The sequence below is a fragment of the Pseudopodoces humilis genome, chromosome 4 (genome assembly GCF_049639895.1).
Source record: "Pseudopodoces humilis isolate 2021_Gansu_Grassland_sample_001 chromosome 4, ASM4963989v1, whole genome shotgun sequence".
In the NCBI taxonomy this organism is placed as follows: Eukaryota; Metazoa; Chordata; class Aves; order Passeriformes; family Paridae; genus Pseudopodoces; species Pseudopodoces humilis.
Genome location: NC_142203.1, coordinates 54,775,449 through 54,799,682, shown reverse-complemented (window position 1 = coordinate 54,799,682; position 24,234 = coordinate 54,775,449). Strand labels below are relative to the sequence as shown.

Sequence of the window (24,234 nt, the reverse complement as noted above, 5' to 3'; positions counted from 1 at the left end):
CTGTTTGGCTGGTTTATCAATACAACTTTTCACACAGACTATGTCTACTAAATACATCTTATATTTTCATCTTGAAATTAACACAGACTTGCTTCTTTGATAGGCATTTCTCAATCTGATAATACCACTCCTTACAACTTGGCTCTTATTTCTGTGGCCCTCATAAAAGGCCTTGGGGCGAGCAGGGTCGTCCCCATTATCATATATAAAAAGATTTAAGTCCAAAACACAACTGTGCTTGCAGTGCTCAGCACTTTCAAGAATGCATGGTATTTGGTAAGCATCTTGTCATATTTGGAGGGAAGTCCTCATGGATTTGAGCAGCACTTACATATAAAGAGCATTCATAGAAACAAAACCAGGTTTCTGATGCTGGAAGCCCAAAAAAAAGAGAAGCGTATCACTTACTGAACACGTTCTAAGGTCAGATGACTAGCCCATAATTAAGCAAAAATGCCATTAGAAGTTACTTTTCTACAGCGACATTTCATTTCATAACAACCCACCCTTTTTTCCTTTCATGATCTTATACATTTTTCATTCTATTTTTCAAATCCAGAAATATTTAAGTACTTCACAAACACCTTTGACTCCTCACATACCTAAATGTTCCATCCTTTACACTAAATGAAGCAAAATACACCTGAAAAATTAATATACACTCAAAATATAAAATGAAACTATGTAATGGGCAACATTACAAAACAAGTAACCAATTACAACAAGTACAATTACAAACAGTAATCTACATTTCCAAGCTTCCACATGGTTTTTAACTTTGTTATGAACTTTCATTTTGGGTTGTTTGGTTTGTGGTTCGTTGTTTGGTGGGGTTTTTTTCCAAAGAAGGAATCTGGATATAATACAGATGTCCCTCTTTAATAAGCCTCCACTGATCAGACACAATTTAGTTTTTGTTTTTCCCTTGCCGCCTCTAGTCTTGTCTCATCCTTAAAATTTCACAGGAACAGCAGAAATTTAACACCAGATGACATATATTCCAATTTTTATGTCTTGCTCCAAAAGCAGAAAACACTCTTCTCTTAGATTACAGATAATGTAATTAACTTCCTTCTAAACTCACTGTGAAAACTGACAAAATTAAGCTGATTAAAATACTTTAAACCTCCCAAATTCTTAAAAAAATAACCCCCAAAAAAACCTAATGAAACCAAACAAAAACAACTTCCCCACAAATCAGAAACAGATACCTAATACAGAAAAGGTCTAAAATATGAAAGCCTGCCAGAAAAACATATGCAGCAAGTTAATACAAACCATTTCATGCACATGTACTATTTATAAAACATTTCTTCAACCCTAGCTACCCAGTATAATATATGTTTTGTCATCATAGATACAAGTACTGCTTTCTCTCAAACGATGAAAGGAAAAACAAGAGAAGGCATCTTTCTCTACTGCATTATACAAATGACCAAGTTTTTAACTCAAAAATTGCCAAGTTAGAAAGAGAACATAATGTACATTAGAAGAAATTATGTACAACTAAAATAATCAACCACAGAACACACCTCTGAAGTTTATCAACGTTACTCTTTCAGGAAGAATATGAAATTATGCATTTTAAAACTAGAATTCAAGAGATTACTGAGTTTTAAAAAAATCAAAACAGAGCAAAACACAACACAACTCTCAATATGTGTTTCTACTCATTGTAATAGTTCCTTCTCTTATGTGACAAAAGAACAAACAAATCATCTTTTCCTCTACTACAAATTCAAATCAAATGGGAATTATTTCACCATTATTTGAATAAAGTTTTTTAATAAATGTAGTGTTTATAGGCTTCAATTGTATAATACAGCTGAAAAAAATATTCATGCCAATTATCTGTGCAACAACATTTATCATTCAAGAGAAGAAAAAGCACTTTTAGTTAAAACATCATCACATTATAAAACTGAGTTCATTTAAGATTGCTGATTTTTCTGAAAAATTACTTTAGGCACACAGCAATATGTCAAAATAAAACTAGTACATCATAAATCCTTCTGCCTCCTTCCCTCGTTCTCCCTTAAAACCAAAGAAGAACACTATTTTCAAGCTGCAAACAGTAAAAAAATTGTTGGCTAATTGAACAAGGTGTCAAGCCGAGATAAAATTACATTTACAATACAGATTAAATGAAACAAACCTTTAGCTTAGAATCAGAATGCTGCAGTCTTAATTATCTGCCCAGGAACTAATAATTTTATCAAAAATACTTCCAAGAAGCAATAAAGGTAACATTTTCTAGTTTTGGTTAAGCATTCAAGATTAGAATTACTTTCAAACATAACAAACATACTTATTCTGGAACTATTTTACCAAAATGCAGTATTCTTCAGATGGCTTTTCTAGCTCTTCCAAAAATACATTGTCCAAGTGTTACAACAAATTATGTATTCTAATATGGTTCCATGTGTTTAAGTCTTGCAACATCAGATAAAAAAGGTAATGACTTTCCACAGTTCACCAGATTATCTCAGGAAACTAAAATGAAAAGTAACTTTCTATGTAATCTTCTAAAATTAATAACAGCATAAATACTACATATCTCTTTTTTATGTATTTTATATATTACTCAATATTCCCAGCAACCACAAAATTTTAAGTCTGACCTAATTATTTCAGCCATGCATTTGAAAGGTAAGACAGTAAGATAAACATGTGGTGTTTAGCTACATATGTCAGATGTTCTCTCTCATCAAAAGCATTCATCTGAGTGAAGAGCCCAGAAAAAATAAGGTCAGCATCTAGTGGAAAAATATCACTTCATATACTGCATAACAGAACTAGTAAATAGGATCTAAAAAGGAGAACTTCCCAATTAATAAGACTCTCAGTTGCCTTTAACCTACCTTTATCTGCTGTCTTCTAAGCATTGCAAGTTCCCTCATATCTCGGAATGGTTGCAGTAAGTACTGGTAGAGCTCCGTGGTCGCTTCTGCAAGATTACTGTAGGCTTCATCTTCCATTTGGTACAATTCAAGGAGCTCTACCATACTTTCCGTGTTCTTATGTTTTTCCAGAAGCTGCAGAAAAAGTACGAGTTTTAATGCAAATATTGGAACACTCCTGCTAAAAGTGAAAGTAATTAAAGAAATACCTTTTAGCCTATCCTATTATCTTCCCCTTTGTACAAAATCACCAGGCAAATAAACAGAACAATCTCAGTCCCCAAAATATATCTTCAATTCAGCCAGTTAACCTCTGATAACCTTGACTGAGCAGCACTCAGACTGATTTTTTAATTTCCAAAAATTTCTGGAAGATAATGAATATGAGCACAAAGACAGTAGAAAAAGCAACCTAGCACAACAATTTATAATGTAGTGATCAGGTATGCTACCTCAGACACTTCCCACTTTTGGGTATCAGAGCAGTGCTAGACAAGGGGACAAAAAGAGAAGTGGCATTTTGAACTTCCTATAATTTTGAGAATTTTTGGTCTTTGGGTTTTGCGGTTTTTTGTCAGTCTGTTCTTTAGATCCACACAGCCCCCACTGCATCAGTGTAGCCTCAGACCGAGAGTAACTTATATGAAACAAAATTTCATAGAAAGTTCAATCACAAAACTTCAAATGTATGAACTTTTCATTCATTTTATTTTTACAATGGGAATTACCTAAGCATTATAATCTTCAAAAAATACTTAGTATAAAACTATTTTAATTAATGTAAGAAAGTACAACATCAAAGTCAGTCTGTTCCTTTAGTTCTTATGAAGCAGAAAATTCACTTGTACAAACTAGCTACAATATATGAATTTTTTTTATTATAGATGCTCATTTTGCATCTGAGCAGACATCACATGGTGCTGGAAACCTTTCACCATTTCTAATAAAAAGTATTTAGTTGTTTAATAAAAATTAATCGCATATAGACATGTGGAATACTTAATGTATTTACAAAGACAAGATTATCTGATATTAATTCCCCTCTTATATAATTTTCTAAGTCAAAGTCTCTTTTATATTATCATCTCATAAGCATATATTCACAGTCCAAGTTTTAATAAACTTAACAAAGGTCAGGAACATTGTGGAATAAATATTCTATCTGCTCATTCAAGTTGGATGCTAAGCGACCCGTGAAATACCCTCTGTATAGTGAACTGTGTTTCAGTTACCGGAATGAGTATGAAAAATGTCGTTCTTCGTAATGGAAAGTTTGTTTTAGAACATCTCTGTAACTCCACCTTTAAAGCACTAAAGGAAGTCAGAGAGATGATGCAGATCAGAATGCAGAGATGCTCATTGTGGCTTTGTTATTACCTTCGGTATATGACAAAATCCTAATTTTCAACTCCTTCAAAAATACCAAACTTTAATTTAAAAAAAAACACCAAAGTGGGGGCAGGTTATTCATAACCATTTAATATAGAATTATATATATATATATATATATATATATATTTATTCTTTAACTATTAACACAATATAAACTTCCATTATTCATCCCTAAGTCAACAATGCATGCAGAATCCACTTCCTGTTACTAATGAGGGCTTTCTGAATGAAAATTTCATTTAACCTGCCATTCCAGAAAAAGACATAATCAAACCTGCAAAATTACTTAGAAACCAAAGAGTATCATTTTATGCGGTTTAATGCAAAGGTCAATGAGCTATTCAACAGGGGTATTCTTCAATTCTTCAAAACAGATATGAAAGCAACCAGCCTGAGCGTACTTGTTACATATAGCCTCATTACACCCATCCATCTATTCAGACCCTATTTTCAAGAAAAACACTAGTCTTGCACATAAAGCTTGAATACTGCGCTCAGCTTTGGGTGCCTCATTACAGGAAAGGCACTAAGGTGCCTTTCACAGAACTGGTGAATTGTCTAGAGAGAAAGTTTTATAAGATTAGCCTAAATAAATAAAAATATCTGACTCCTGGTCAGAAATTGCTGCTTGCCCTACAAGCTATCAGGGAAGCAGGAAGCAGAGAAACTATAGTGTTCTATTACAACATGTCTTTCCCCGAGAAGAGAGATGGAGGGAAAGACCTACAAAAAACTAAATGGGATTTCTAGATACAGCACTTGTCAAAAAGGTACAATAGCTCACTTAAAACCTACTTGAAAAAGTGTATTTAAGCAAATATCCAATCAAAGAGAAGTAGATCAGCTTATAGGGAAGCTCACCTTAACTATATGAACTAACTATAAAAATCAACTCAAAGGTTATTAAACAAAGAGAAATAAGACAGTACAGCTAATACAGCACTTGGAAATACCATTGCCAACCCTCTTCCCTAATCCTGCCTAATGCAGGCTGGAGGTTGCTGTGGTTAATCCTAATGGAGTGTTACTCCTTCACTAAATGTACAGTTTGTCTCTACTGGTGAATGCTTTTTTAACTGAACCTTGTACCCATGATTGGTTTCTTCTCCCAAGCAACAAGTGATAGGACAAAAGGAAATAACCTCAAATTGTACCAGGTTTAGAATAAATAGCAGAAGAATTTATTCACAGAAAGAGCTGTCAAGCACTGAAACAGACTGCACAGCAAAGTGGCTCAGTCATCAACCCTGGGGGTATTTAAAAGGTGAGCAGATGTAGCACTTAGGGGCATGGTTTAGCAGTGGGTTTGGCAGTGTGACATTAATGATTGGACCTGTTGATCTTAAAGGTTTTCTCTGATATAGATGATTCTGGATAAATGGTTTAAAGGAATAGAGAACTATTCTCTCTCACATTCTGGAACTGGAATGCATAACCAATCACCAAGGCTTCAACAATCCAGTGTGGTATGAACAGAAGACCAATAGCTCTGATTCTACTTCTAGCTGGAGACTTTTAAGCCTGATGAAGAGTCCAGGTGCTTTACTGCCACCAATCAGGAAGGGGCACTGACATGGGAAACAGATGGTGCAAAACTGGCTGTACAGAGCACCTCCCATTACAGTGCAGTCTGATGGAGCTTTCCTGTTCCACATCAAAGTAAGCTGAAAGCACTTTTTTAGCTGGCTGCCATCCAGATAGTATTCAAACTACTAGATACCTGGGATGCTGGGACTAGCACAGAATTAATGTCATAATGGAAATCACGCCCTCCATGGACTCACAGGTGGTTTGATTCTGTATGCTCCCATTTTCTCACAGGCAGTAGGTACTACTACAAACGAGTACCTAGCCAAGCATCTAGACCAACCCAGAACATTAAAGCCAGGCAGTTTTCAAGGTGTTGGCATAAAATACATGAACAATTTTTGTGGCATGTTTTATGCTCCAGTGAAGACTAATTCTCAACAAAGACATTCAGTGTTACTGCTCACTTACTTCAACAGTCTCAGTATGAATTTTTTACTTTCACAATTTTTAAATTACATTATTTAAAGAAGTGGGTGGAGGAGAGTAGAGTAACATCCTGTACAGGCCTGACTAGCTCTATACCCATTGAATGCTGCATTTATTTTAAGAATCATGTTTCACAGATGTTACATTGTTCACAATTAAATGAATCCATATATTTTAGGCAACTATTATGCAGATACACTCTAACTAGCAGGAAACACTTTTTAAAAAAAGTTTAACAGCACATATACTTGAACCATATAACAAAGATTATTTCTGTCTTCTGTATTTTTTTATTTTGTTCAAAAAGCTTTAAAAGCATTACAGCAGACAGTGTAATTATGTGCAGGTTGACCTCAGCTGGGTGCATAATCCAAAGCCTGATTTAATCACAGAAGAGTCAAGTCTTACATTTCCTTTGCTAATACTCCCAAAACTTTTCCTATTACTCCTATTTTTTCTGTGTCTTCTATAAAAATATTGTGATATGACACATAACCATTTTTAGATAAAATCATCCATAAAGGTATTTTTTCAGCATCTTAAGCTCCTTCATACTTATAACTACAGAATACCCTATTTTCCTATGAATTTAGATTGTCAGAAGCCTGACAGTATTACCTGCCATTTCCAAGAAAAGTTCTAATGTTCAAATTGAAGCATATTCAGTTTCACAGGTAAAACTGTGGACAGCTAGTGTCAGAAAGAAGTACAGTACCACAGACATAGTAGTTTTAGATACTCCATCCTTTATCCAGAGAACAGCAGTCCTAAGACTAAAACACTCAACCTTCCTGATGATGCACTGGCAATAGTCCACAATGAGCTTCAGATAATATAAATTATAAAGAAATAAAGCTAGAGTTTACATAAAATCTGTATGCAAAATTTTAGCAACTGAACTTAGAAGGCAACTTTTTTTGCATCAGAACATGCTTAGAACTGTTTCTCTTTAAATAAACAAAAGAAACAAATACACTGCCACATGTACTGACAATAAGCAGAAGTCTCAATTACATGAAATCTTCACTACAGGCAAATTGCTTTTCTCACTCTTACAAACATGTGGTCCTGTACTTGAATATCACCCATTATAGTTAAGAGATTAAGACTTGCCAGGATATCCAGCTGTTTGCATGATTGCATTGCCATCAATAATCCTTACCTTTGTGGTTAAAAAAAAAATCTGTTGCATTACTGTAGCAGCAACAGACTAAAGTCTGACTCTCCCACACAGATATAAAGTACATTTTACTGCTAGGGCAGAAATAATCTGAAAGAACACAAAACCTAGATAGAGAGGGAGGATGCCATAAATAAATTAGATAATATTGACTAGCATGGGAAGTGCTGGATCCAGCACTACATCTGTCTAAGCTCTTAAGATTTAAAAAAGATAAAAACAAGTGAATTCCATACTAACTTATTTGGAAACAACAGAGCAATTGACCACCTACTGAGTGCACGAAAAGTGTCCAGTTTTTTTCAAAGAGGCTTCTGAAGACAGGGAATTGAAGTGTATGCTGATGCACTGCCAAGGCTGTTGTCTGGATTTGGAAAGAGATTTTTAAAATGGCTGTTTAAAGAAGACGTGAGCTAATTCAACTAATTAAACCAAAAGCACAGATAAAACATACATAACAAACAAGTGTGAAGTTCACATGTATTCAAAAAAATGAATAGCAAACAGTTTGCTTCACCTTCACCAAGGTCAGTGAAGAAGAAGCTGGAGGAGGTTCTCCAAGGACCAGTGTAGAGATACCCTTGCAGCCTGTGGAAGACTCCACACTGGAGCGGATGGATAGGCCCTGAAGTAAAATGCCATTTCATAGAGAGCTCATGCTAGAGCAGGCTCCTGTCAACTTGTGGCCCCATGGACAAGGGAGGCCACACTGGAGAAATTTTCTGACAGGACCTATGATCTCATGGAGGACAGACACTGGAGCTGTCTGCTCCCCAAGGAACATGAGATGGACTTACACTGCCAGAAGTCCATGAAGGTCTGTCTCCTGTGGGTAGGTCCCCATGTTAGAGCAGAAGAAAAACATGAAGGAGTGGTAAAGCAAATGTATGATGAACTGACCACAGCCCCACCTCCCTGTCCTCCTATGCCATCCAGCGAGAGGACGTAGAGAAATCAGTAGGGAAGTTGAGCCCAAGATGAAGGGAGGGGTGGTGTGAAGATATTTTATGATTTGGTTTTATTTTTCATATCAAACTCTCATTTATCAGCAATTGATTAAATTAATTTCCCCAAGTTGATTCTGTTTTGCCTGTGACAGTAACTGGTGAGTGATCTCTTCCTGTCCTTATCTCAACCCATGAGTCCCATCATTTTCTCACCTGTCCAGCTGAGGAGGGGAATCATAGAGCCACTCTGGTAGGCACCTGGTATACAACATCTACCCACAGCAAGAGTGCACCCCAGAAGCGTATGACCAGCAGATTGCTTGGCCTCTTTTCAGTCCAATCAGTGGTCCTCACTTATACTCAGGTTAACAGCTCCTGGACAGTAACAATTACCTTTGTTTAGTTCTTTTTACACTGCCTACCAAAATGCACCTCATTTCAACACACTACCCATAATATAACTCCACAGAAAAAGAACTTGAGTAAGAAAAACTGAAGTAGTATTTTAATGCAGACAAGTGAGCCAAAACATTACTTCCATGTATGCATCATTACTGAACAATGCAACTTCTCTCCTCCCACACAAAATTCTAAATAGAAGTCTCAGCAGAACTGTATGTACATATATATGTTGGAAAATCACAAGGCTCAAGCATAAAGCTGTCAGCTCTGACAACAATGTATGGCACACTAGATCTCTTCCGAATGCTCAAGAGGGAGGTGTCATCAACCATTAAAAACTATGCATCTCTTTCCCTGTAAACAAGACAAACATGTAACACCATGTTGTTTTTTTTTTTAAACTGGTACTTGTCTGGTCACCTTACCTTACTGTGTGACGTGGCTGTGCCACTCCTTAGTCAGACTGTCATGTGAAATGAGTGTCTGTAAATACCAGGTATTAGTTTGAATTTAGTATGTTACTTAGAGTATGACAGCCACAGAGGAGCTACAGAAATCAGAGCCAAGAAGGGCTAACTGCATGGGAGCACTCATTGTACAGGAGTGCTAAGTTTTCCTATTAGCAACACAGACATAGGTATTTATATTGCAACATATTTCATGACTGAAATGGATCTACTTAAGTCTGTATTTCAGAGTTATTATGGCATTTTTGGACTCCTTGCCTTTGGAAAGGGGCAAAGTAATTAGAAGATAAAGTCACTAATGAATCACTGGTTGGTTGCAACACGGCATCTGAGCAAAAAGACTTTTAGGCAACACCTCACCCTGAAGGCTTGGCAAAGAACTTACTTTAAATGTATCCTAATGAGTTCTAAGTAATTTTTTTTTTTCCTACAGGTCAGAAGACTGAGTATATACATTATATAAGTGTTCAGGCTGTGCCGTAAAATACTGTAATTTTTCGTCCACATATTAGGTTCTTCTACTCTTCTGAACTATGCTGTTCGTCAGAAAAAATATACTCAAGAGCATCAAAATTGACAACTATCTAAATAAACTAATATTTGCATAGAACAAATACATTTAGCTAGCAGGTATTATAGTCTTAGTCTTAAAACCCTTCATGTAAGATTTGCCATGTAAGGACATGAGCCCAGCCAAATACCCACCTCCCCTAAAGAGCAAATGTTCTTTTATGAAAACAAAGAACATTTGATGGGAAGAAAAGAAATTAAAGAGGTACAATCAATTTCACTGTGAAGCCAGCTCATGGGAATTAGATCAGCAGCACTGAATTAGTACTCCTAGCAGTTTTACAGTGCATTTGGCATGGCAGCAAATAATTCTCAGATGTCTGATAAGTCTACCGTCAGACTTTTTAAAATCTAATTCAAAGCAGGTAAAGCATTACCACAATACCAGATTCTAAGTATTGTGTGGGTGAATTTACTTTTTAAAGATGGCTCAACAGCATGTCCTATCGAAAGAAGATTCCACTTCCCATCCCCTCTTGCATCTCTTCTTCCCAGTCTACTCCAGTTCCATGCTCCTTCTGCTCTCAGGTGCCCTCTTCTCCACTTTACTGGCTTTAGCATATCTCAGATCCTTCAACACACTAACTCAGAGTCTGACAAAAAACTACTTTGTGGTCTCTCTTGGAGTAATTTACTGAGGTTTATTGAGTTGAATCAGCATACTGCAAGGACAGAGAAGCAGAACAGGAAGGAACACAAAGTAGATTGGGGGAGGACAGAAAGCGATAGCATCCCCCCTTGTCAACACTAGCAAGCTGATGATCCAGTTCTTCAGCTCCCTTCAACAACCCAGCTGATGAACCTTTAAGCCTGGGTGACAGATAAGAAGTAACTCAAAGGCCCTCTGTGTATTCTTTCAATTCTGGTAGAGTTCAGCCTCTACATCACCTTATACAACAGTGCAATCATGGAAAGGCAGGCCTAGGGAAGCAGCATTTTGCATCCCTAAATGCAGTTTTTAAAATTTCCAAGCTCAAATGGGGATTTTATTTAAAAGCTGAATATATCCAAAAAAAGCCCAGTAGAAACAACTTATTTACAGTCCACTATTAAGAACAAAAGGCTAAATAAGATACCAAGAAAATCTTTAGATCCCATATCATAAACGTTTTTCCTCCTACCTTAAGAGCAAGTATAGCAAACTACAAGCTATTAAATCACTTCCATAGCGTAATAGTATTTCAGGCAAAAGCAATTTATATTAGCACCAGGGGAACACCAACTTATATTCTGTGGTGACAACTGTTTGAGTTGGTTTTATTCCTGTTCTTAGGAAGAAGTGAATGGGAAAGGATGCTCAGTTTAAATGTAAAAGGGAAATAAAATCCATGTGTGATAGAAGAACATAAAACACATTCGAAATTACACATACCATTTACCTATTTATTCAACTCCTCCCAAACACCTCCAATATTGTAAGTAGTTTGGGATTTTTTCATCCCCACCCATATGTGATTTTTTTTCTGAATTATACTGCTTTGAGGTGACAAAATTATACAATTTAAAATTTGAACATTTGATGATCATGAACAAGTTACACATTACTGAAGGCTAAAGAATTTGAGCTCTGAAGCCACAGGGCTATTTACACTGTAGAAAAATTACAAACCCAGAAAGTTCTACAACTAATCAACAGATTTCTCACCTCAAAAGTTTCACAATTAATACATTCACCTCTTTCACATTTCTTGGTTTTCTTCTTAATTTTTTAATTTCCTTTCAACAGATGTAAAACACACTGTTTTTTAAAGTTCAAGTTTTAAAAAAGAAAGCTCTAATCAAAACTAGTTCTATTTTAAGCATGGGGTTCAACTAGCAAAAACACAGTAAGGTTCCTTCTAACATAATAATCAATGACTCTAAGTTATTGAAAATCTTTTACAGCACTCCCTAAAGTAGCTCAAACAAGTCATGATGGAGTACTGTTATGGGAAAAGTTGTGCTGCTATTAATTTTAGATAACCACATATAATTTAGACATAAATTGTCTGCAAGTCATGATAAACAAGTGCTAACTGATTATTCAAATAACATTTTTCAGAGGAAAAAAACCCCAAATTCATCCAGTTCCCTCATACTAGTATCACAGCATTTTTCCAAAAGAAAGTCAGAACCACTTGCCTACAAATGCATTTTGGAAACTATTGTAACAGTAGATAATGAAAAATTTAGGTTGTTTTATGCATTTAAGGAATCAGAAGTACTCAAGTTCCTTTAAAACAAAATTCAAAAGTTTGCTGAATGACTGCAAGTGTTCTGTAACACCTTTCCAGAAGCAAATCCTTAACAAAAAAAGTCCACCAAGTGTTCAAATTTGTCTGAATGGGTAACATTTGTCATTAGTAATCAAAAAATCTCACAGACATACATTTGACATTCCTACAAAAATATCACACCCAGAAAATAATTAGGTAAAAAGGAAGACCAGAGATAGGGTCTTACCACTGAAAGGTTTTGAATTGAAAACAGTATCTGCCAAAATTTTTGTAACTGATGAGTGGAGTCACGCCAATATATCACCCATGTTTATTTACACCTACAGTCAACGGCTCCAGATGATCATGTCCAAAGCCTGGCTTGCCAGGGAAGCTGTCTTCTCATCAAAACAGATACACATACATATTGACTAACTCTCTGATGCTCTATATCCCTAGAATACCACTTCCCCTCTCTACCTGTCCTAGCTTCCTTCTCTCTCTACCATATTTCTGATGACTACGTTTTCATCTCTTGCAAAAATATAGTTTGGCAGATGTATACTTAGCTGGACTGAGCCCTAACTTCAGCTGAGGTTCTCTTCTCTCCAGTAACAGCAATATCCTGGTGCATTGCAATGCTATTTTTCTAATAATATTAAAAAAGAAATGTTAAAAGTACATCCTCAAAAACAAAAAACATGTAGTAATTTCCAAAACTTTCTGCTTCTCAATACCTTCTATAGCTTTGTGGTTGCAATATTTACATATGTAAAGTACAAAATCCTCCCCGACTATTTGCAAACAGTGTCTTGTTGTGTTACAGAAATGTAGAAAGATTGAACTATTAGAGTGAATCTGCTTTCAAATTCAGCACCTGACTGGGTAATAATACTATGTCAAACAGAAAAGGAGAGGGGGGAAAAATGCTTAAGAAAGCAATATTAAACAGCATTTACTTGAAGGCAGGACATTCAATTGAAGAGAAAGAAAATAATGGTGGAAAAAATGAGAAAAAACCCACAAGACAAAGGTAAGCACAAAGAAATACAACCCAATATCATCTAAGAAATTAAGGAAGCTGTGAATCCTGAGTAGCCCAATGGAATACAGAACATGTATTACATAGGTTGTTCACACCTCTTCAAAATATTCTCTCATATAAAAATGCTACAACCAGGTACCAACAATTTTAAACAAAAAACAGGAAAATTTATCTCGACATCTATGGTAAAAAGGGGAGTATCAAATGAAATGATCTCAGCATCAGAATACTCCCAAGTAACAGACCTAAATGGTTCCCCAGTCCCACTTCAGGCAGTTAAAAAGACCATATACTGCATTTTTTTTTTCCCTCTTCCAGGTATTTGCATAAGAAAATTAATTATGAGACTTGAAAGCTGCTGTCTGCAGTTCCTAAAAATTCAATCCCAGTTTACTGACTAATGACTGCTGCATTCTACAGAATGTACTTTCAGTTTTTAATCTAAGATTTAAATTCTGTCAAGAAAGACTTTTCAAGTCAATGCTTTTTCCTTTGTGTACACATAAGTTGCCTGTATTTGAAGAAATGTACATTGTTTTAAGCACTCTGACTTTTGGATACAGCTGCAGTACTCATTGTCAACTTGCTCTAACAGTAGCCCAATACTAGCCAGAGTATTAATATCATGTAGTTATCTCCAAAGAGTTTGGAGGCTACCTGCCTGTTCTACAGAGCACACCCTACAGCTGCTGACATATTTTATTTTGGTTATTTTCGGTTATTTTATTTTAGTTAGTTACAGTACTAGTTCAGTGCTTAAACAGCTTATTTACAAAAGACTTATAATCCAAACAGTGTTGTTGGAAACAAGCATTAACTGTACAAATAAAAAGTACCAAAAAAAGCATTCCAACAAAAGTAGCCTGGACTTTCAAATGCTCAGCATTAGTCTGGACTCTGCTCTTCTCATGTCAACAGGAAAAAAAATTCCACAGTATCTTATTTTAATCATCTGTATTCCCAATGTTAAATCCAAGCCAGTGTTCTCTTCCCTCTTGAAACACTTCATGTACCATCTAAACCTAACTACTGCAGTTCATATACAATATCCAGTTATTCCTTCTTCTTGCACAGAAAGACGTTACGTTGGTTTTGATGGAAAACCTACTGCTGCTAGCATTTTTTCCATGCTACTGGAACACTAAATACTTTTTGTAATGCTTTATATTTACTTCTGCATTATTTTTGAGTTTAATGTTGTAACTCTTTAAATCTTATTGTGCCTAGATGCAGATCACTGAACAGCAACCAGTCACCTCACTTTTGGAAAATCTCCACTTTTGTTACAGTGCCCCACTACCTACTATATAAACATTTATTTTAGAACTGAATGCATATGGCCAAAAACAATGAAATAAAATTCTTCTAGTTACTGAAACAGTCCTGAATATTATTTATTACTAAAATATTAGAACAGCTTTGACCAAACAAAATATTATTGGGTATTATTCACCTTTTTTGATATAAACAGAAATGAGTGACAATATTGAAGAAACACATGTTGGAAAGTAACAAATACCAAATTTCATGACATATAACTGAACTAATTCCTTGCCACTTCCTCTAATTTGAGAAGCATATTTCATTCATTCAAAGCAAAGAAACTTGTGCACTAAACATGCAAAAGCAATTTAGAAAAAAAATTATCTGACTTTGAAGGAAATAAAGTGACCATATTGCTTTCCATTAAAAAACCTTACATTTTCTTCTCATACAAGTTGTTACTGTAACAAAATAGATTTTTTTTTCTTTAGCCTTTCTAGTTCTTTGAATCAAAAAGATCTGATTTTTTAGCCAAGCGGAACTGTTCTCATGCTTAGCAAGTACCTTACTAAACAGGAGATGGAAATTAAAAATAACAGTAGACCCTCGCTTCCAAGGCAGTCTAAAGTCAGCCACTGAAGATAAGATGCTTTCAGACTTACTTCAGAATTTAATCAGGAAATTAAAAATGGTTGAACTTTCACATTAAAAAAATAAATTTAAAAGAAGACACACAGAGCAGGGATACAAAATAGTCTTTGTTTACCTGCAAACACTGGAATTCATAGATTTTGTAAAGCGAAAAGAAAACCAAAGCAAGCTTCTGACAAGTTTTATACCTAGCACTCAAGATCCTACAGACTATCGTCCACCAAATTTCAGTCTACCAGGGCTGTAAACCAAATTTCAGCCTACTAAGAGCTGTATGGAACAGGAACATTCCCAGGGGCTGAAAATTCAATGATGCTGAAGTAGACATGTAACACACCAATAGGCCTCCCAAACTCTCAACTCGTTATGCAAGAGCACACACTGAAATGTGTCTGAGGCATGACTAAGCCACCCACCCCTCCTGATCACAGTTTAAGACCATTTTTTATTCAGGAGAACCTTCAGCCTTTTGAAAACACAGAATGGACAAGAGATATAGCACCATTACTGATATTAGTAAACTCACAAAAATTTACAAACATCTACACTTAGCCTAGGAAAAAACTCCTCTCTATGTAGGAAGAACATAAACAGGAAACTGGCAGGACCAAGAGCACAGAGGTAAACATTTTCTGCCTTCTTGACACAAAGTTTAGTATTTTGGAAATACTGCCCAGGAAGGGCATTCCCATTTGGAATCCCAAATAAGGATTCAATGGTATACTCTCTGTTGAAATAACACATTTTTAACTTTTAACTGAGTACCTGAATATTCTTTTTCAACAGGTATAAACTTAATGAACAAGTTTTTACTTTAAATAAATTCCTCACCTATTTCAAAATTAATAGTTTTATTTGAAAAAAACCAAAAGAAGAGCTACTTCAAAACTTCAAATCAGGCAGATGAAATGAATCCCAGGTCACACAGCTCCTCTGCAACTATTTTACTTACTCATCTTGGATCTGTTTCTACTTGCAACATTCTTATGGTTTGTTAAAGGCCTAAAATTCGGACTGAGATAAAAATTACTGTTACAAAAAGCAACAATTACTAACTGCCATGAAAATAAACTGGCATGAGTCTAATTTATGGAAAGCAAGGAATGTCCAAGCAGTGGATGCTAAAACAATGAACATGAGGTTTGGTGGCTCACTTTGCTTCTCCACCCCAAAGAATACAAATCAAGAGAAACGGTAAGCATTTCTCAAGTAATAGTCTAACTGCACAGAGGAATTTGTCCCGGGAAATAGAAGAGATACATGAAATAACTATAAACCACAGAGGCTCATTTTAAGATGCTAAGTCAAAGTCTCAGGAGTTGCACAATTTTACATTAATGTAGACCCTCCTAAATACCATTCTGGTTACCAGTGCTCCTCAATCACTTCCTCTTTTCACAAAAAATTATTGTAGGAGATAAAATTGTTTAAAATTGCTTGGATCCAACATTCCTGCTATCAGCTGAGAGAATTCCAGCACAGATGGAAAAGTAATTTGTAAGATAAATCATGGATTCAGCAGTTTTCTTTAAAGTACAAAAACCTTTACTTCAGAAATACCAAGCAGTGCCCATCATCCACTGCTTCATTTCCTTAGAATTGCAATGACAAAGAGTATCAGTATTTGCTTAAAGAAAGACATTTCCTGTAGACCAAGTAAACCCCTAACAGGTAAGGAAAAGAGAAACCTGAGAGCCGAGAGGGAAAGAGCAGGTCATCCCATTGGTTTCTTTTCTTAAACATGAGCTACCTTTAATTAAAGAAGGATCAACTTACACAACTGCCAGAAGTACAGCTGTATTGACCTTAGGTACGCTACCAGACTGGTTATCATGCGAAAGAAAGGTTGTACTGTAGTCAAATACATACAGAGGCTCTGCCATTTTGTCTGCAGCAAGTTCAGAACAGTAACACAGAATAAAATGATGTCGGTTAGAGAACCAATTTATTTTTGCCAGTGGTACTTGTACTAACAAAATACAAATAGATATTCTCCAAGAAACAAATAATTCTTGCTCAGTAATTCTTAACTAGTGTTTCCTCAAAAAGACCACATCCCAGGAGTTAGGTATCCAGCTCCAAAATTCCATGTTTAACAGGAACTTCTCTTATCCTGCACAGCTTCTTGTAGAAAGTGCTGCATTGAAGGCTAAATCTAATCTAAGTGTACACTCCCAAACATTCATGCAGTCAAAAAAAAAACAGTGATAGACAGTATGTTTTCATATTCTGTGGTGAATCTTATCAGACTAATTATTACTTGCACACCAAATAGCAATACTTAGTTCAAATAGACATGAAAAAAAAATCAGTATTATATATCACAACACAACAGTTTGGAAATAAACTTTTACCTGAAAATGCTATACTTGGATGTTCTTACCATGATTACATCATTGATACTACAATTTTCTCATACTCTGTAACTCCAGTCACCAAGGAAAAGCTTGGCCTGAATTCCAGACTCAAAACCCTGCCATCAGAGAGCAGGAAGATATGCTCACACTCTTCAAGGAAAAAAAACACCATCCAGTTTTTAAAAGAATATTGGCAGTATATATGTGGGTAGCTGGAACAGCCAAACTTGACCTATATCCACAACAGAATTGAGATGATGTTAGCAAAAATAAAGAATAGTCACACCTGACTCATAGTCACACCTTGATAGATCCGGGTACATTCTGGACCAAGGCCACTGAAGCACAAAAACAAGTGTAAAATTCTCATTTTATACCGGGGAAATCTCATACAACACAGTCATGAAGACCAAGAAAAGTGTAAAAATTCTCATACACTGATGCTAAAAGTCCGTTAGATGGGCATCCTCAACTACTCTGTCTAGAACAGTATATGGTGTAAGGAAGATATGAAGTCTCCTGAAACATCCAAGTCTCGACAGACAATATCAACAGCAACACAACAAATACCCACTAGGACCAGACAGCTTGCTTTTTTTTAACATTCCAACTCTAGGAACTTCCCAGCTGAACAGAATTTGAACTTACTCCACTGGAGAACAAAACCTCGCTATATAAATACGAGATTCAGCACTCAGAGTCTGTATGAATCTGGATTTTTTCGATCGCAAACGCCTAAGCTGTACTATCAAAGTAAACACATGTTGCTGCTCTCATTTAACAGAAAAAAATTCAGACCCCAACACATCCTGGTGCAAGGCAATGCAAGAACAAAAATATGGGAGCAAGACCTTGCCAAATTCATCAGATATTTATTCACAACATCTGATTGCACAGAAGAAAATACTGAGCCACACTCAGATGAGTAGGAAAATCTGCACCTCCTGAAATCCTGGCCCTAGGGACCTTGGAAAGGTTAAGCTTCACTTTCTTACTAAGGAACAGGACAGTAAGAACAGGAACGACTAAAAAAGATGTCACAGATTAAACTGAATGCGACACTAAAGTGGGAGCATCCAGACCACGCAGTAGCCTCACCTCCTGAATGCGCCTGCGGGCCCTCTGGAGCACCTCCTCGTATCCCTTCTGTCGCAGCTCACTCAGGCTCTCGTAATACTCTTCGGGGTCATCGGTCTCGGTGAAGAGCACCTGCGAAAGGATCTTCCAGCCACAGGTATCCAAGCTGTGAACCAAGTAACCTTGCAGCTCGTAGCAGAGAGCGTCCATCTCCTGCTCGGATAGTTCCGGCGCTCCGAAGAGCACCGTCCACATGCCCGAGGGCTCCTCGGGGAAGGCAGGCAGGTAGGGCTCCAGCTCCGAGTTCACCGAGCACAGCTGCTGGTGCACGGCCCTCAAGTCTTGGAAGGAGAAGAGGCCGGCCCAGCTGCACTCCTCCCCCGCCGGCTCCGCGTCGGGAGCGCCCAACTCGCTCGCCCGCGGCGGCGAGGGCGGCAGCGAGAGCGCGGCGGCCACGTCCTCCTTCCCCAGCTCCAGCACTTCGATCTCCTCGGCGGCACCTGCCGCCTCCGGGGCGCGTTGCGGCCTCCGGGCCGGGCTGCCCTTGGCGCGCAGCGGGCTCTTGGGTAGCGCCTCGGCCCGGGGATGGGCGCAGCCCCGGGGCGGCCCCGGGTCCCTGCGCACCGCGGGGCCGCCAGCCTTAGGGACGGCTCCGGCCTCGGGGCCGCCACGGCGCAGCTCACGGGAGCCGCTGCGCTGGCGCTGCGCCGTGCGGTTGTGGCAGGTGATGGCGAACTTGCCTTCGATCTCGTTCCAGGCCACGATAAAAGCGAACTTATGCTTCTCCCGCTCCTGGAAGGCGTGCGGCCTGACGGCCACCCAGTCGGCCTCCAGCGTCTCCTCCAGGGCGAAGGCGGACATGGCGCTGCGCGACTCCGCACACGGGCACACGCCGCCCGCCCTCCGCGTTCCCGTCCCGTCAGCTGCTCCGCAGCCCCGCACCGCCTTACCGCCCACCACCAGCCATCTTAGCGGCCGGGGTACGAAGGGGAGGGTGCGCTGCTTCCCCACCGGAGCGACGAGGGAGTAAGGGTGGACGGGAGTCGCCTCCTCCCGCTCCCCGCGCGGGTCCCGTCGGTCACCAACGCGGACAATGCGCGGCGCCCCCGCGGCTACACCGCGCGCGCGTCACGTGGGGCGGGATCTGTTTACAAGCGAGGGCGCTGCGGCACCTCATCGCCGGCCCCGCCCCCCGCGCGGCCTGCGGCAGCCCCGCCCCTCGCAGCGCCTTCCCCCATTGGCGGAGGGAGGTAGGCGGAGCCTCTCACCCCGGCCGTGCCGCGAAGCCGCCACGCTCGCTCTCCCTGGGTGGGCGTGGCAGGGAGACGCCCCGCCCTTCCCCTCGGAACCCAGCCGTTCGAACGCCCCCGAGCTGCGCCGTGCGGAGGGGCCGCTAGGGGGCGGTGCGGCGCGGGCTCTGTGGGAACGGCGCGGCGGGGGCGGTGAGAGAGGCGGCGCGGGGCGGGAATGGTTCAGTGGCTGTTGTGTGTGTTAATTCTGACTGGGGATTGAAGCAAAATACTTGAAAGATTAGTTGTCAGGAGTGCCTAGCGGCACGCCGTGCAGCAGAAGTTTGCATTCCTGGTTAGTCTGCAAAAGAGTGCAGCTCCTGTGATGAGTCCTGACGACAAGGAACCATGCTCCGAAGTTAGCTGCTTTGAGGCAGTTGCGTACTGAAGGAAATTGCACAGACGTGGCCTTTTGTGCTCACATTGGCCAGCCTCTGGGAATTTTCAGTGACTGCAGTGCTTTCCCAGGTTGCCAATTTTATTGCAAACCACATAGGCTTCACTGAGTTTGGACAGACAACTCTCACAATCTTGTCTGAAAGGAATGATCAATCCCCTGTGATTCTGAGCTCAGGGGAAGCTCTTTCCTAGTGTCCTTTGGAATATCGCATTTCTCCTCATGTACAAATGAACAAAAATACTTCGTGCTGAAACAAACTCAAAATATTTGCATCAAAAATAAAATTGGTGGACTATATGCATTGGCCCATATGGTGGGTTGACCTTGGCTGGATGCCACTTTACCAGTCCCCCTTTTCAGCTTTTTTCTCCCCTAATAAAAAGAGAAAAAGTAAGATAGAAAACAACCAGTAGGTTGAGATAAGGTATTTTTTCTGAAGCAAAAGCAAAAGGATGCATTCAAGCTAAGGAAAAAAAAAAATAAAAAATTCTCTACTTACCAGCAGCAATTGATGGCTGGCCATTTTCTGAGAAGCAGGGCTTCAGCACATGTAACTGTTGCATCTTCTGTTTTCCCTTGCATAAGGATGACACCAGATTATACAAATCCCATAATATGCTAGCAGTATTAATTATTAGTATCAAACAGCTCACTGTAGGGATGGACAAGGACTGCAGGAGCTTGCATAATAAAACCATCCACATCAATCATGGGCAGAGAATGGGAGATGTATTCTCTCATTATCTCCACAAGACAGCTCCCCCAGTATGGCAAAGCCATCAATATAAGGGCAAAGCACAGAGTCATTGTTTGTATTGACATGTCCCCAAACTTGGTAAAATAAATACATAAGCAGCTGACAAACTTAGTGTCCTGCTGGGGAGCTTGCTACTTAATAACCACTATAATTACAAAAAACTGCCATCATTGAATCTCCCCACACTGAGAGCCGAAAAGAACTGTGGAGGCTTGACCTTGGCTGGATGCCAGGTAGCTACCAACTACTTCATTACTCCCCCTCCTCAGCTGGACAGGGGACAGAGTAGGATGGAAGACAATGTGTGGGTTGAGAGCAATTTACTAAAGCAAGAGAAAGGTTGTATGCACACAAGCTAAGGAAAAAAACCAAGATTTTATTCACTACATCACATCAGCAAGTGATGTCAGGCCACTTAATGGGAAGCAGGATTTCAGTACAAGTAACCTTTGCTCTGTTAGGCAAACATAAATAACAGATTCCCCCTCCTTCCTCCTTTTTCTAGCTTTTACATCTTTTATGTTTTATGTTATTTATATATCCTATGTTATGAAACACCCCTTTGGTCTGTTTTGGTCAGCTGGCCTATTTGTATACCTTCCAAGATCTTGCTCACCCCCAGCCTACTGATGGGGGGGGGCAGGATATTGGGAAGATGGCACTGGTGCTGTGCCAGTGCTGTACAGCAGAAGGCAAACACTGGTGTGTTATCAACACCTCTGTAGCTACTGGTGCAAAGCACAGCACTGTGAGGGCTGCTGTAAGGAAAATAAACTTTGTCTCAGCTGGACCAAATACAGCCCATCAGTGATATTGTTGTCCTGTGCCAAATTAGAGGAAGCACCAATGAAATAGAAAAATTTCATTGGAATTTGCCAGGAAAGCCAGAGTGAGTCACAACCTTTTTCTAAAGTTACTGTATTGACTGGCATCCTGTCCTTGGAGGCTGAAGTATTTGAGAAGGGCCTCTGGCAGTCCAAACATTCTCTGGACATTAACCAAACAACCTCATGTGTGCAGGATAATGGCAGTTAGGTCTGAAAGTCCTAGCTGTTAGAAAAAAGGAGGGAATTATGGCTCAGCATCCCAAAGATGTACCAAGTCTCTGTTTTTAAGGTTAAGGGTGACATATTCTGTACATCTTGTATTGCAGCATTCTTTACTCTTACTGTAAATGGAAGCTTCAGATCAAAGTACCTGTGAAATGATGTGAAAAAGATTTGATTATACCCCATCCAGAAGTGGCCAAGCAAGCAAGTAAAGAATACACTGGTAGAGAAAATACAGTACCTCTCTGTTAAGTATTCAGGGTGGTGGTGTAGTCTACCACTGTGGAGACATTCAAAACTCACCTGGATGTGTTGCTTTTCACCTGCTGTAGATGACCACCTTGGCAGGGGGGTGTGACTAGATGATCTCCAGAAATCCCTTCCTACCCTAACTATTCTGTGATTATGTTATTCTGCTGAACAAAATCATTGGAGATGAATGTAATCAGCAGGCCAGTTTTGTCTTTTTAATGTGTGAAAGAAAAAACAGTGAAGATGCAGCAATATATCTCCCTACATCTCCAGGCTTAAGAAAATTTAACATGGATTAATATTTAAATATTTATTATTTTAAAAATAATATTTTTCTTCTGACAAAGAATAAGAGTCCTGGTATTTCAGGTACATTTGTGTAGAAGCTGAGGTCTTCTGTCTGTTTTCAGACTGCAGAGGGGCAAACTGGTATGATTTAAAACAAGAACTAGGTAAATGTAACATTTAGGAGCTGGCTAAAAACTAGTCTGAAATCACTTGGCTATAATCAAGTTTCTGATACCCCTCTTTTTGGTCACAGAAAACCAATACAATCAGCTCTCAATAGCTGTCATACTTTGCTAAAATTGTACTACTACATAAAGGGATCTGCAAGGAAATAACAACGTTTTGAAATTGCATTATCAATAAGCATTGAGTAGCCTTCATAGTTGCTTCTGCATTGGGGGACACCCATAACTCTTCATTCATAAAAATATAGAGTACTCTTTTCAGATGTTAGTGAATTGTTTTTAAGGGTGGTTAAAGGAAATACATCACTGGTTGTTCCTGAATAAATCTGCAAAAAATTAAAATCACATTTTAAAAGACCTAGATTGCCTGCTGTTTGTGGTGGTGTGTACTGAACTGTTCATCACTAAAAGTGAGTTAGATAGCACTCAATCACCTGAGTTGTTGATTCTCATGTGTTAAAAAGATGAAATGTTTGCAGCAACTGAAAGTATCACTGTCAAGTGTCTCAGAGCTTTGTGGAGGGAAGGGAACTGCTGCCATGCTGCTGAGGGCATGACACTTCAGCACACAGGGATCCTACCACTATCATGGAAGCTGCATGCCTGAGAGGCCTGGTTACTTTACCAAGAGGGCTGTTGGAAGTAGCGAAACAGGCTGGCTTATTATGTTTGTAGAGCTGAAGCATTTTGAGGGTGTGTTGATTTTGCATGGCCTGTTTTTTGCTAGCAGGGGAACACAGAGCTGGCTTGTGTAAGAAGCTGCTAGAAGCTTCCACCATGTCTGGTGGAGCTCTGATGACTCTGAGGATGGACGTGCTGCTGGCCACGCCTGGGCTAATTAGAAATGATGGTAATGTCTCTGTGATAGCAGATTTAAGAAGAAAATTAAAACAAAGTGGGCACAGGTTTTCCTAGCCTGAGAAGAGGGGGAGGTGAGAACATGTGAGGGGAACAACATGGAGACACCAAGGTCAGTGGAGGAGAGGAGGTGCTCCAGGTGCTGGAGCCAAGATTCCTCTGCAGGCTGTGGTGAGACCATGGTGAAGTAGCTGTGCCCCTGCAGTCCATGGGGATCCACAGGGGATGCAGAGATCCACCTGCAGCCCCTGGGGAAGGTGCCCGTGCCAGAGAGGGTGGATGCCTGGAGGAGGCTGTGGTCCTGTGGAAGACTCGATGGAGAGAGGGGGCCCTGCTTCCAGGCTGGAGCAGCCTGTCCTTGGAGGGCTGCACCCCATGGAAGAGTGACCCACACTGCAGCAGTTTTGGGAGGACTGCTGCTCATGAGATTGGAAGGCAGAGAACTGTGTCCCATGGGAGGGACCCCGTGGTCTCAGAGGGGAAGGACTCCTCTCCCTGAGCAGTGGAAGAAAACCTCAGTGATGAACTGACCAAAACCCCCAGGCCCTGTCTCCCTGCACTGTTGGTGGGAAAGGAGGGAGGGGCTGGAGGGGGAAAAAATGTTCTTTAAGGGGTTATTTTACTTCTCATTATTCTTCTCTGATTTTGTTAGCAATAAATTCACCTTCTACCCCTAAGGTGAGCCTGTTTTGCC

The 24,234-nt window shown here is 39.4% G+C and overlaps 1 protein-coding gene across 2 annotated transcripts in view; it reads right to left on the bottom strand.

Moving 5' to 3' along the window:
* Nucleotides 1-19,588, bottom strand: part of JMY (junction mediating and regulatory protein, p53 cofactor) — a 62,156-nt gene extending 42,568 nt beyond the window's left edge. The window contains exons 1-2 of one of the 2 annotated variants that reach the window (XM_005530070.3): nt 18,484-19,588; nt 2,862-3,035 (exon numbers count right to left, since the gene is read on the bottom strand). In XM_005530070.3, the coding sequence (XP_005530127.2) occupies nt 2,862-3,035; nt 18,484-19,323 (1,014 nt within the window). In that variant the 5' untranslated portion in view covers nt 19,324-19,588. The remainder of the gene's footprint in view (nt 1-2,861; nt 3,036-18,483) is intronic. The other variant, XM_088054051.1, reaches the window with a different exon arrangement.
* Between the last annotated feature and the right edge of the window lie 4,646 nt (nt 19,589-24,234).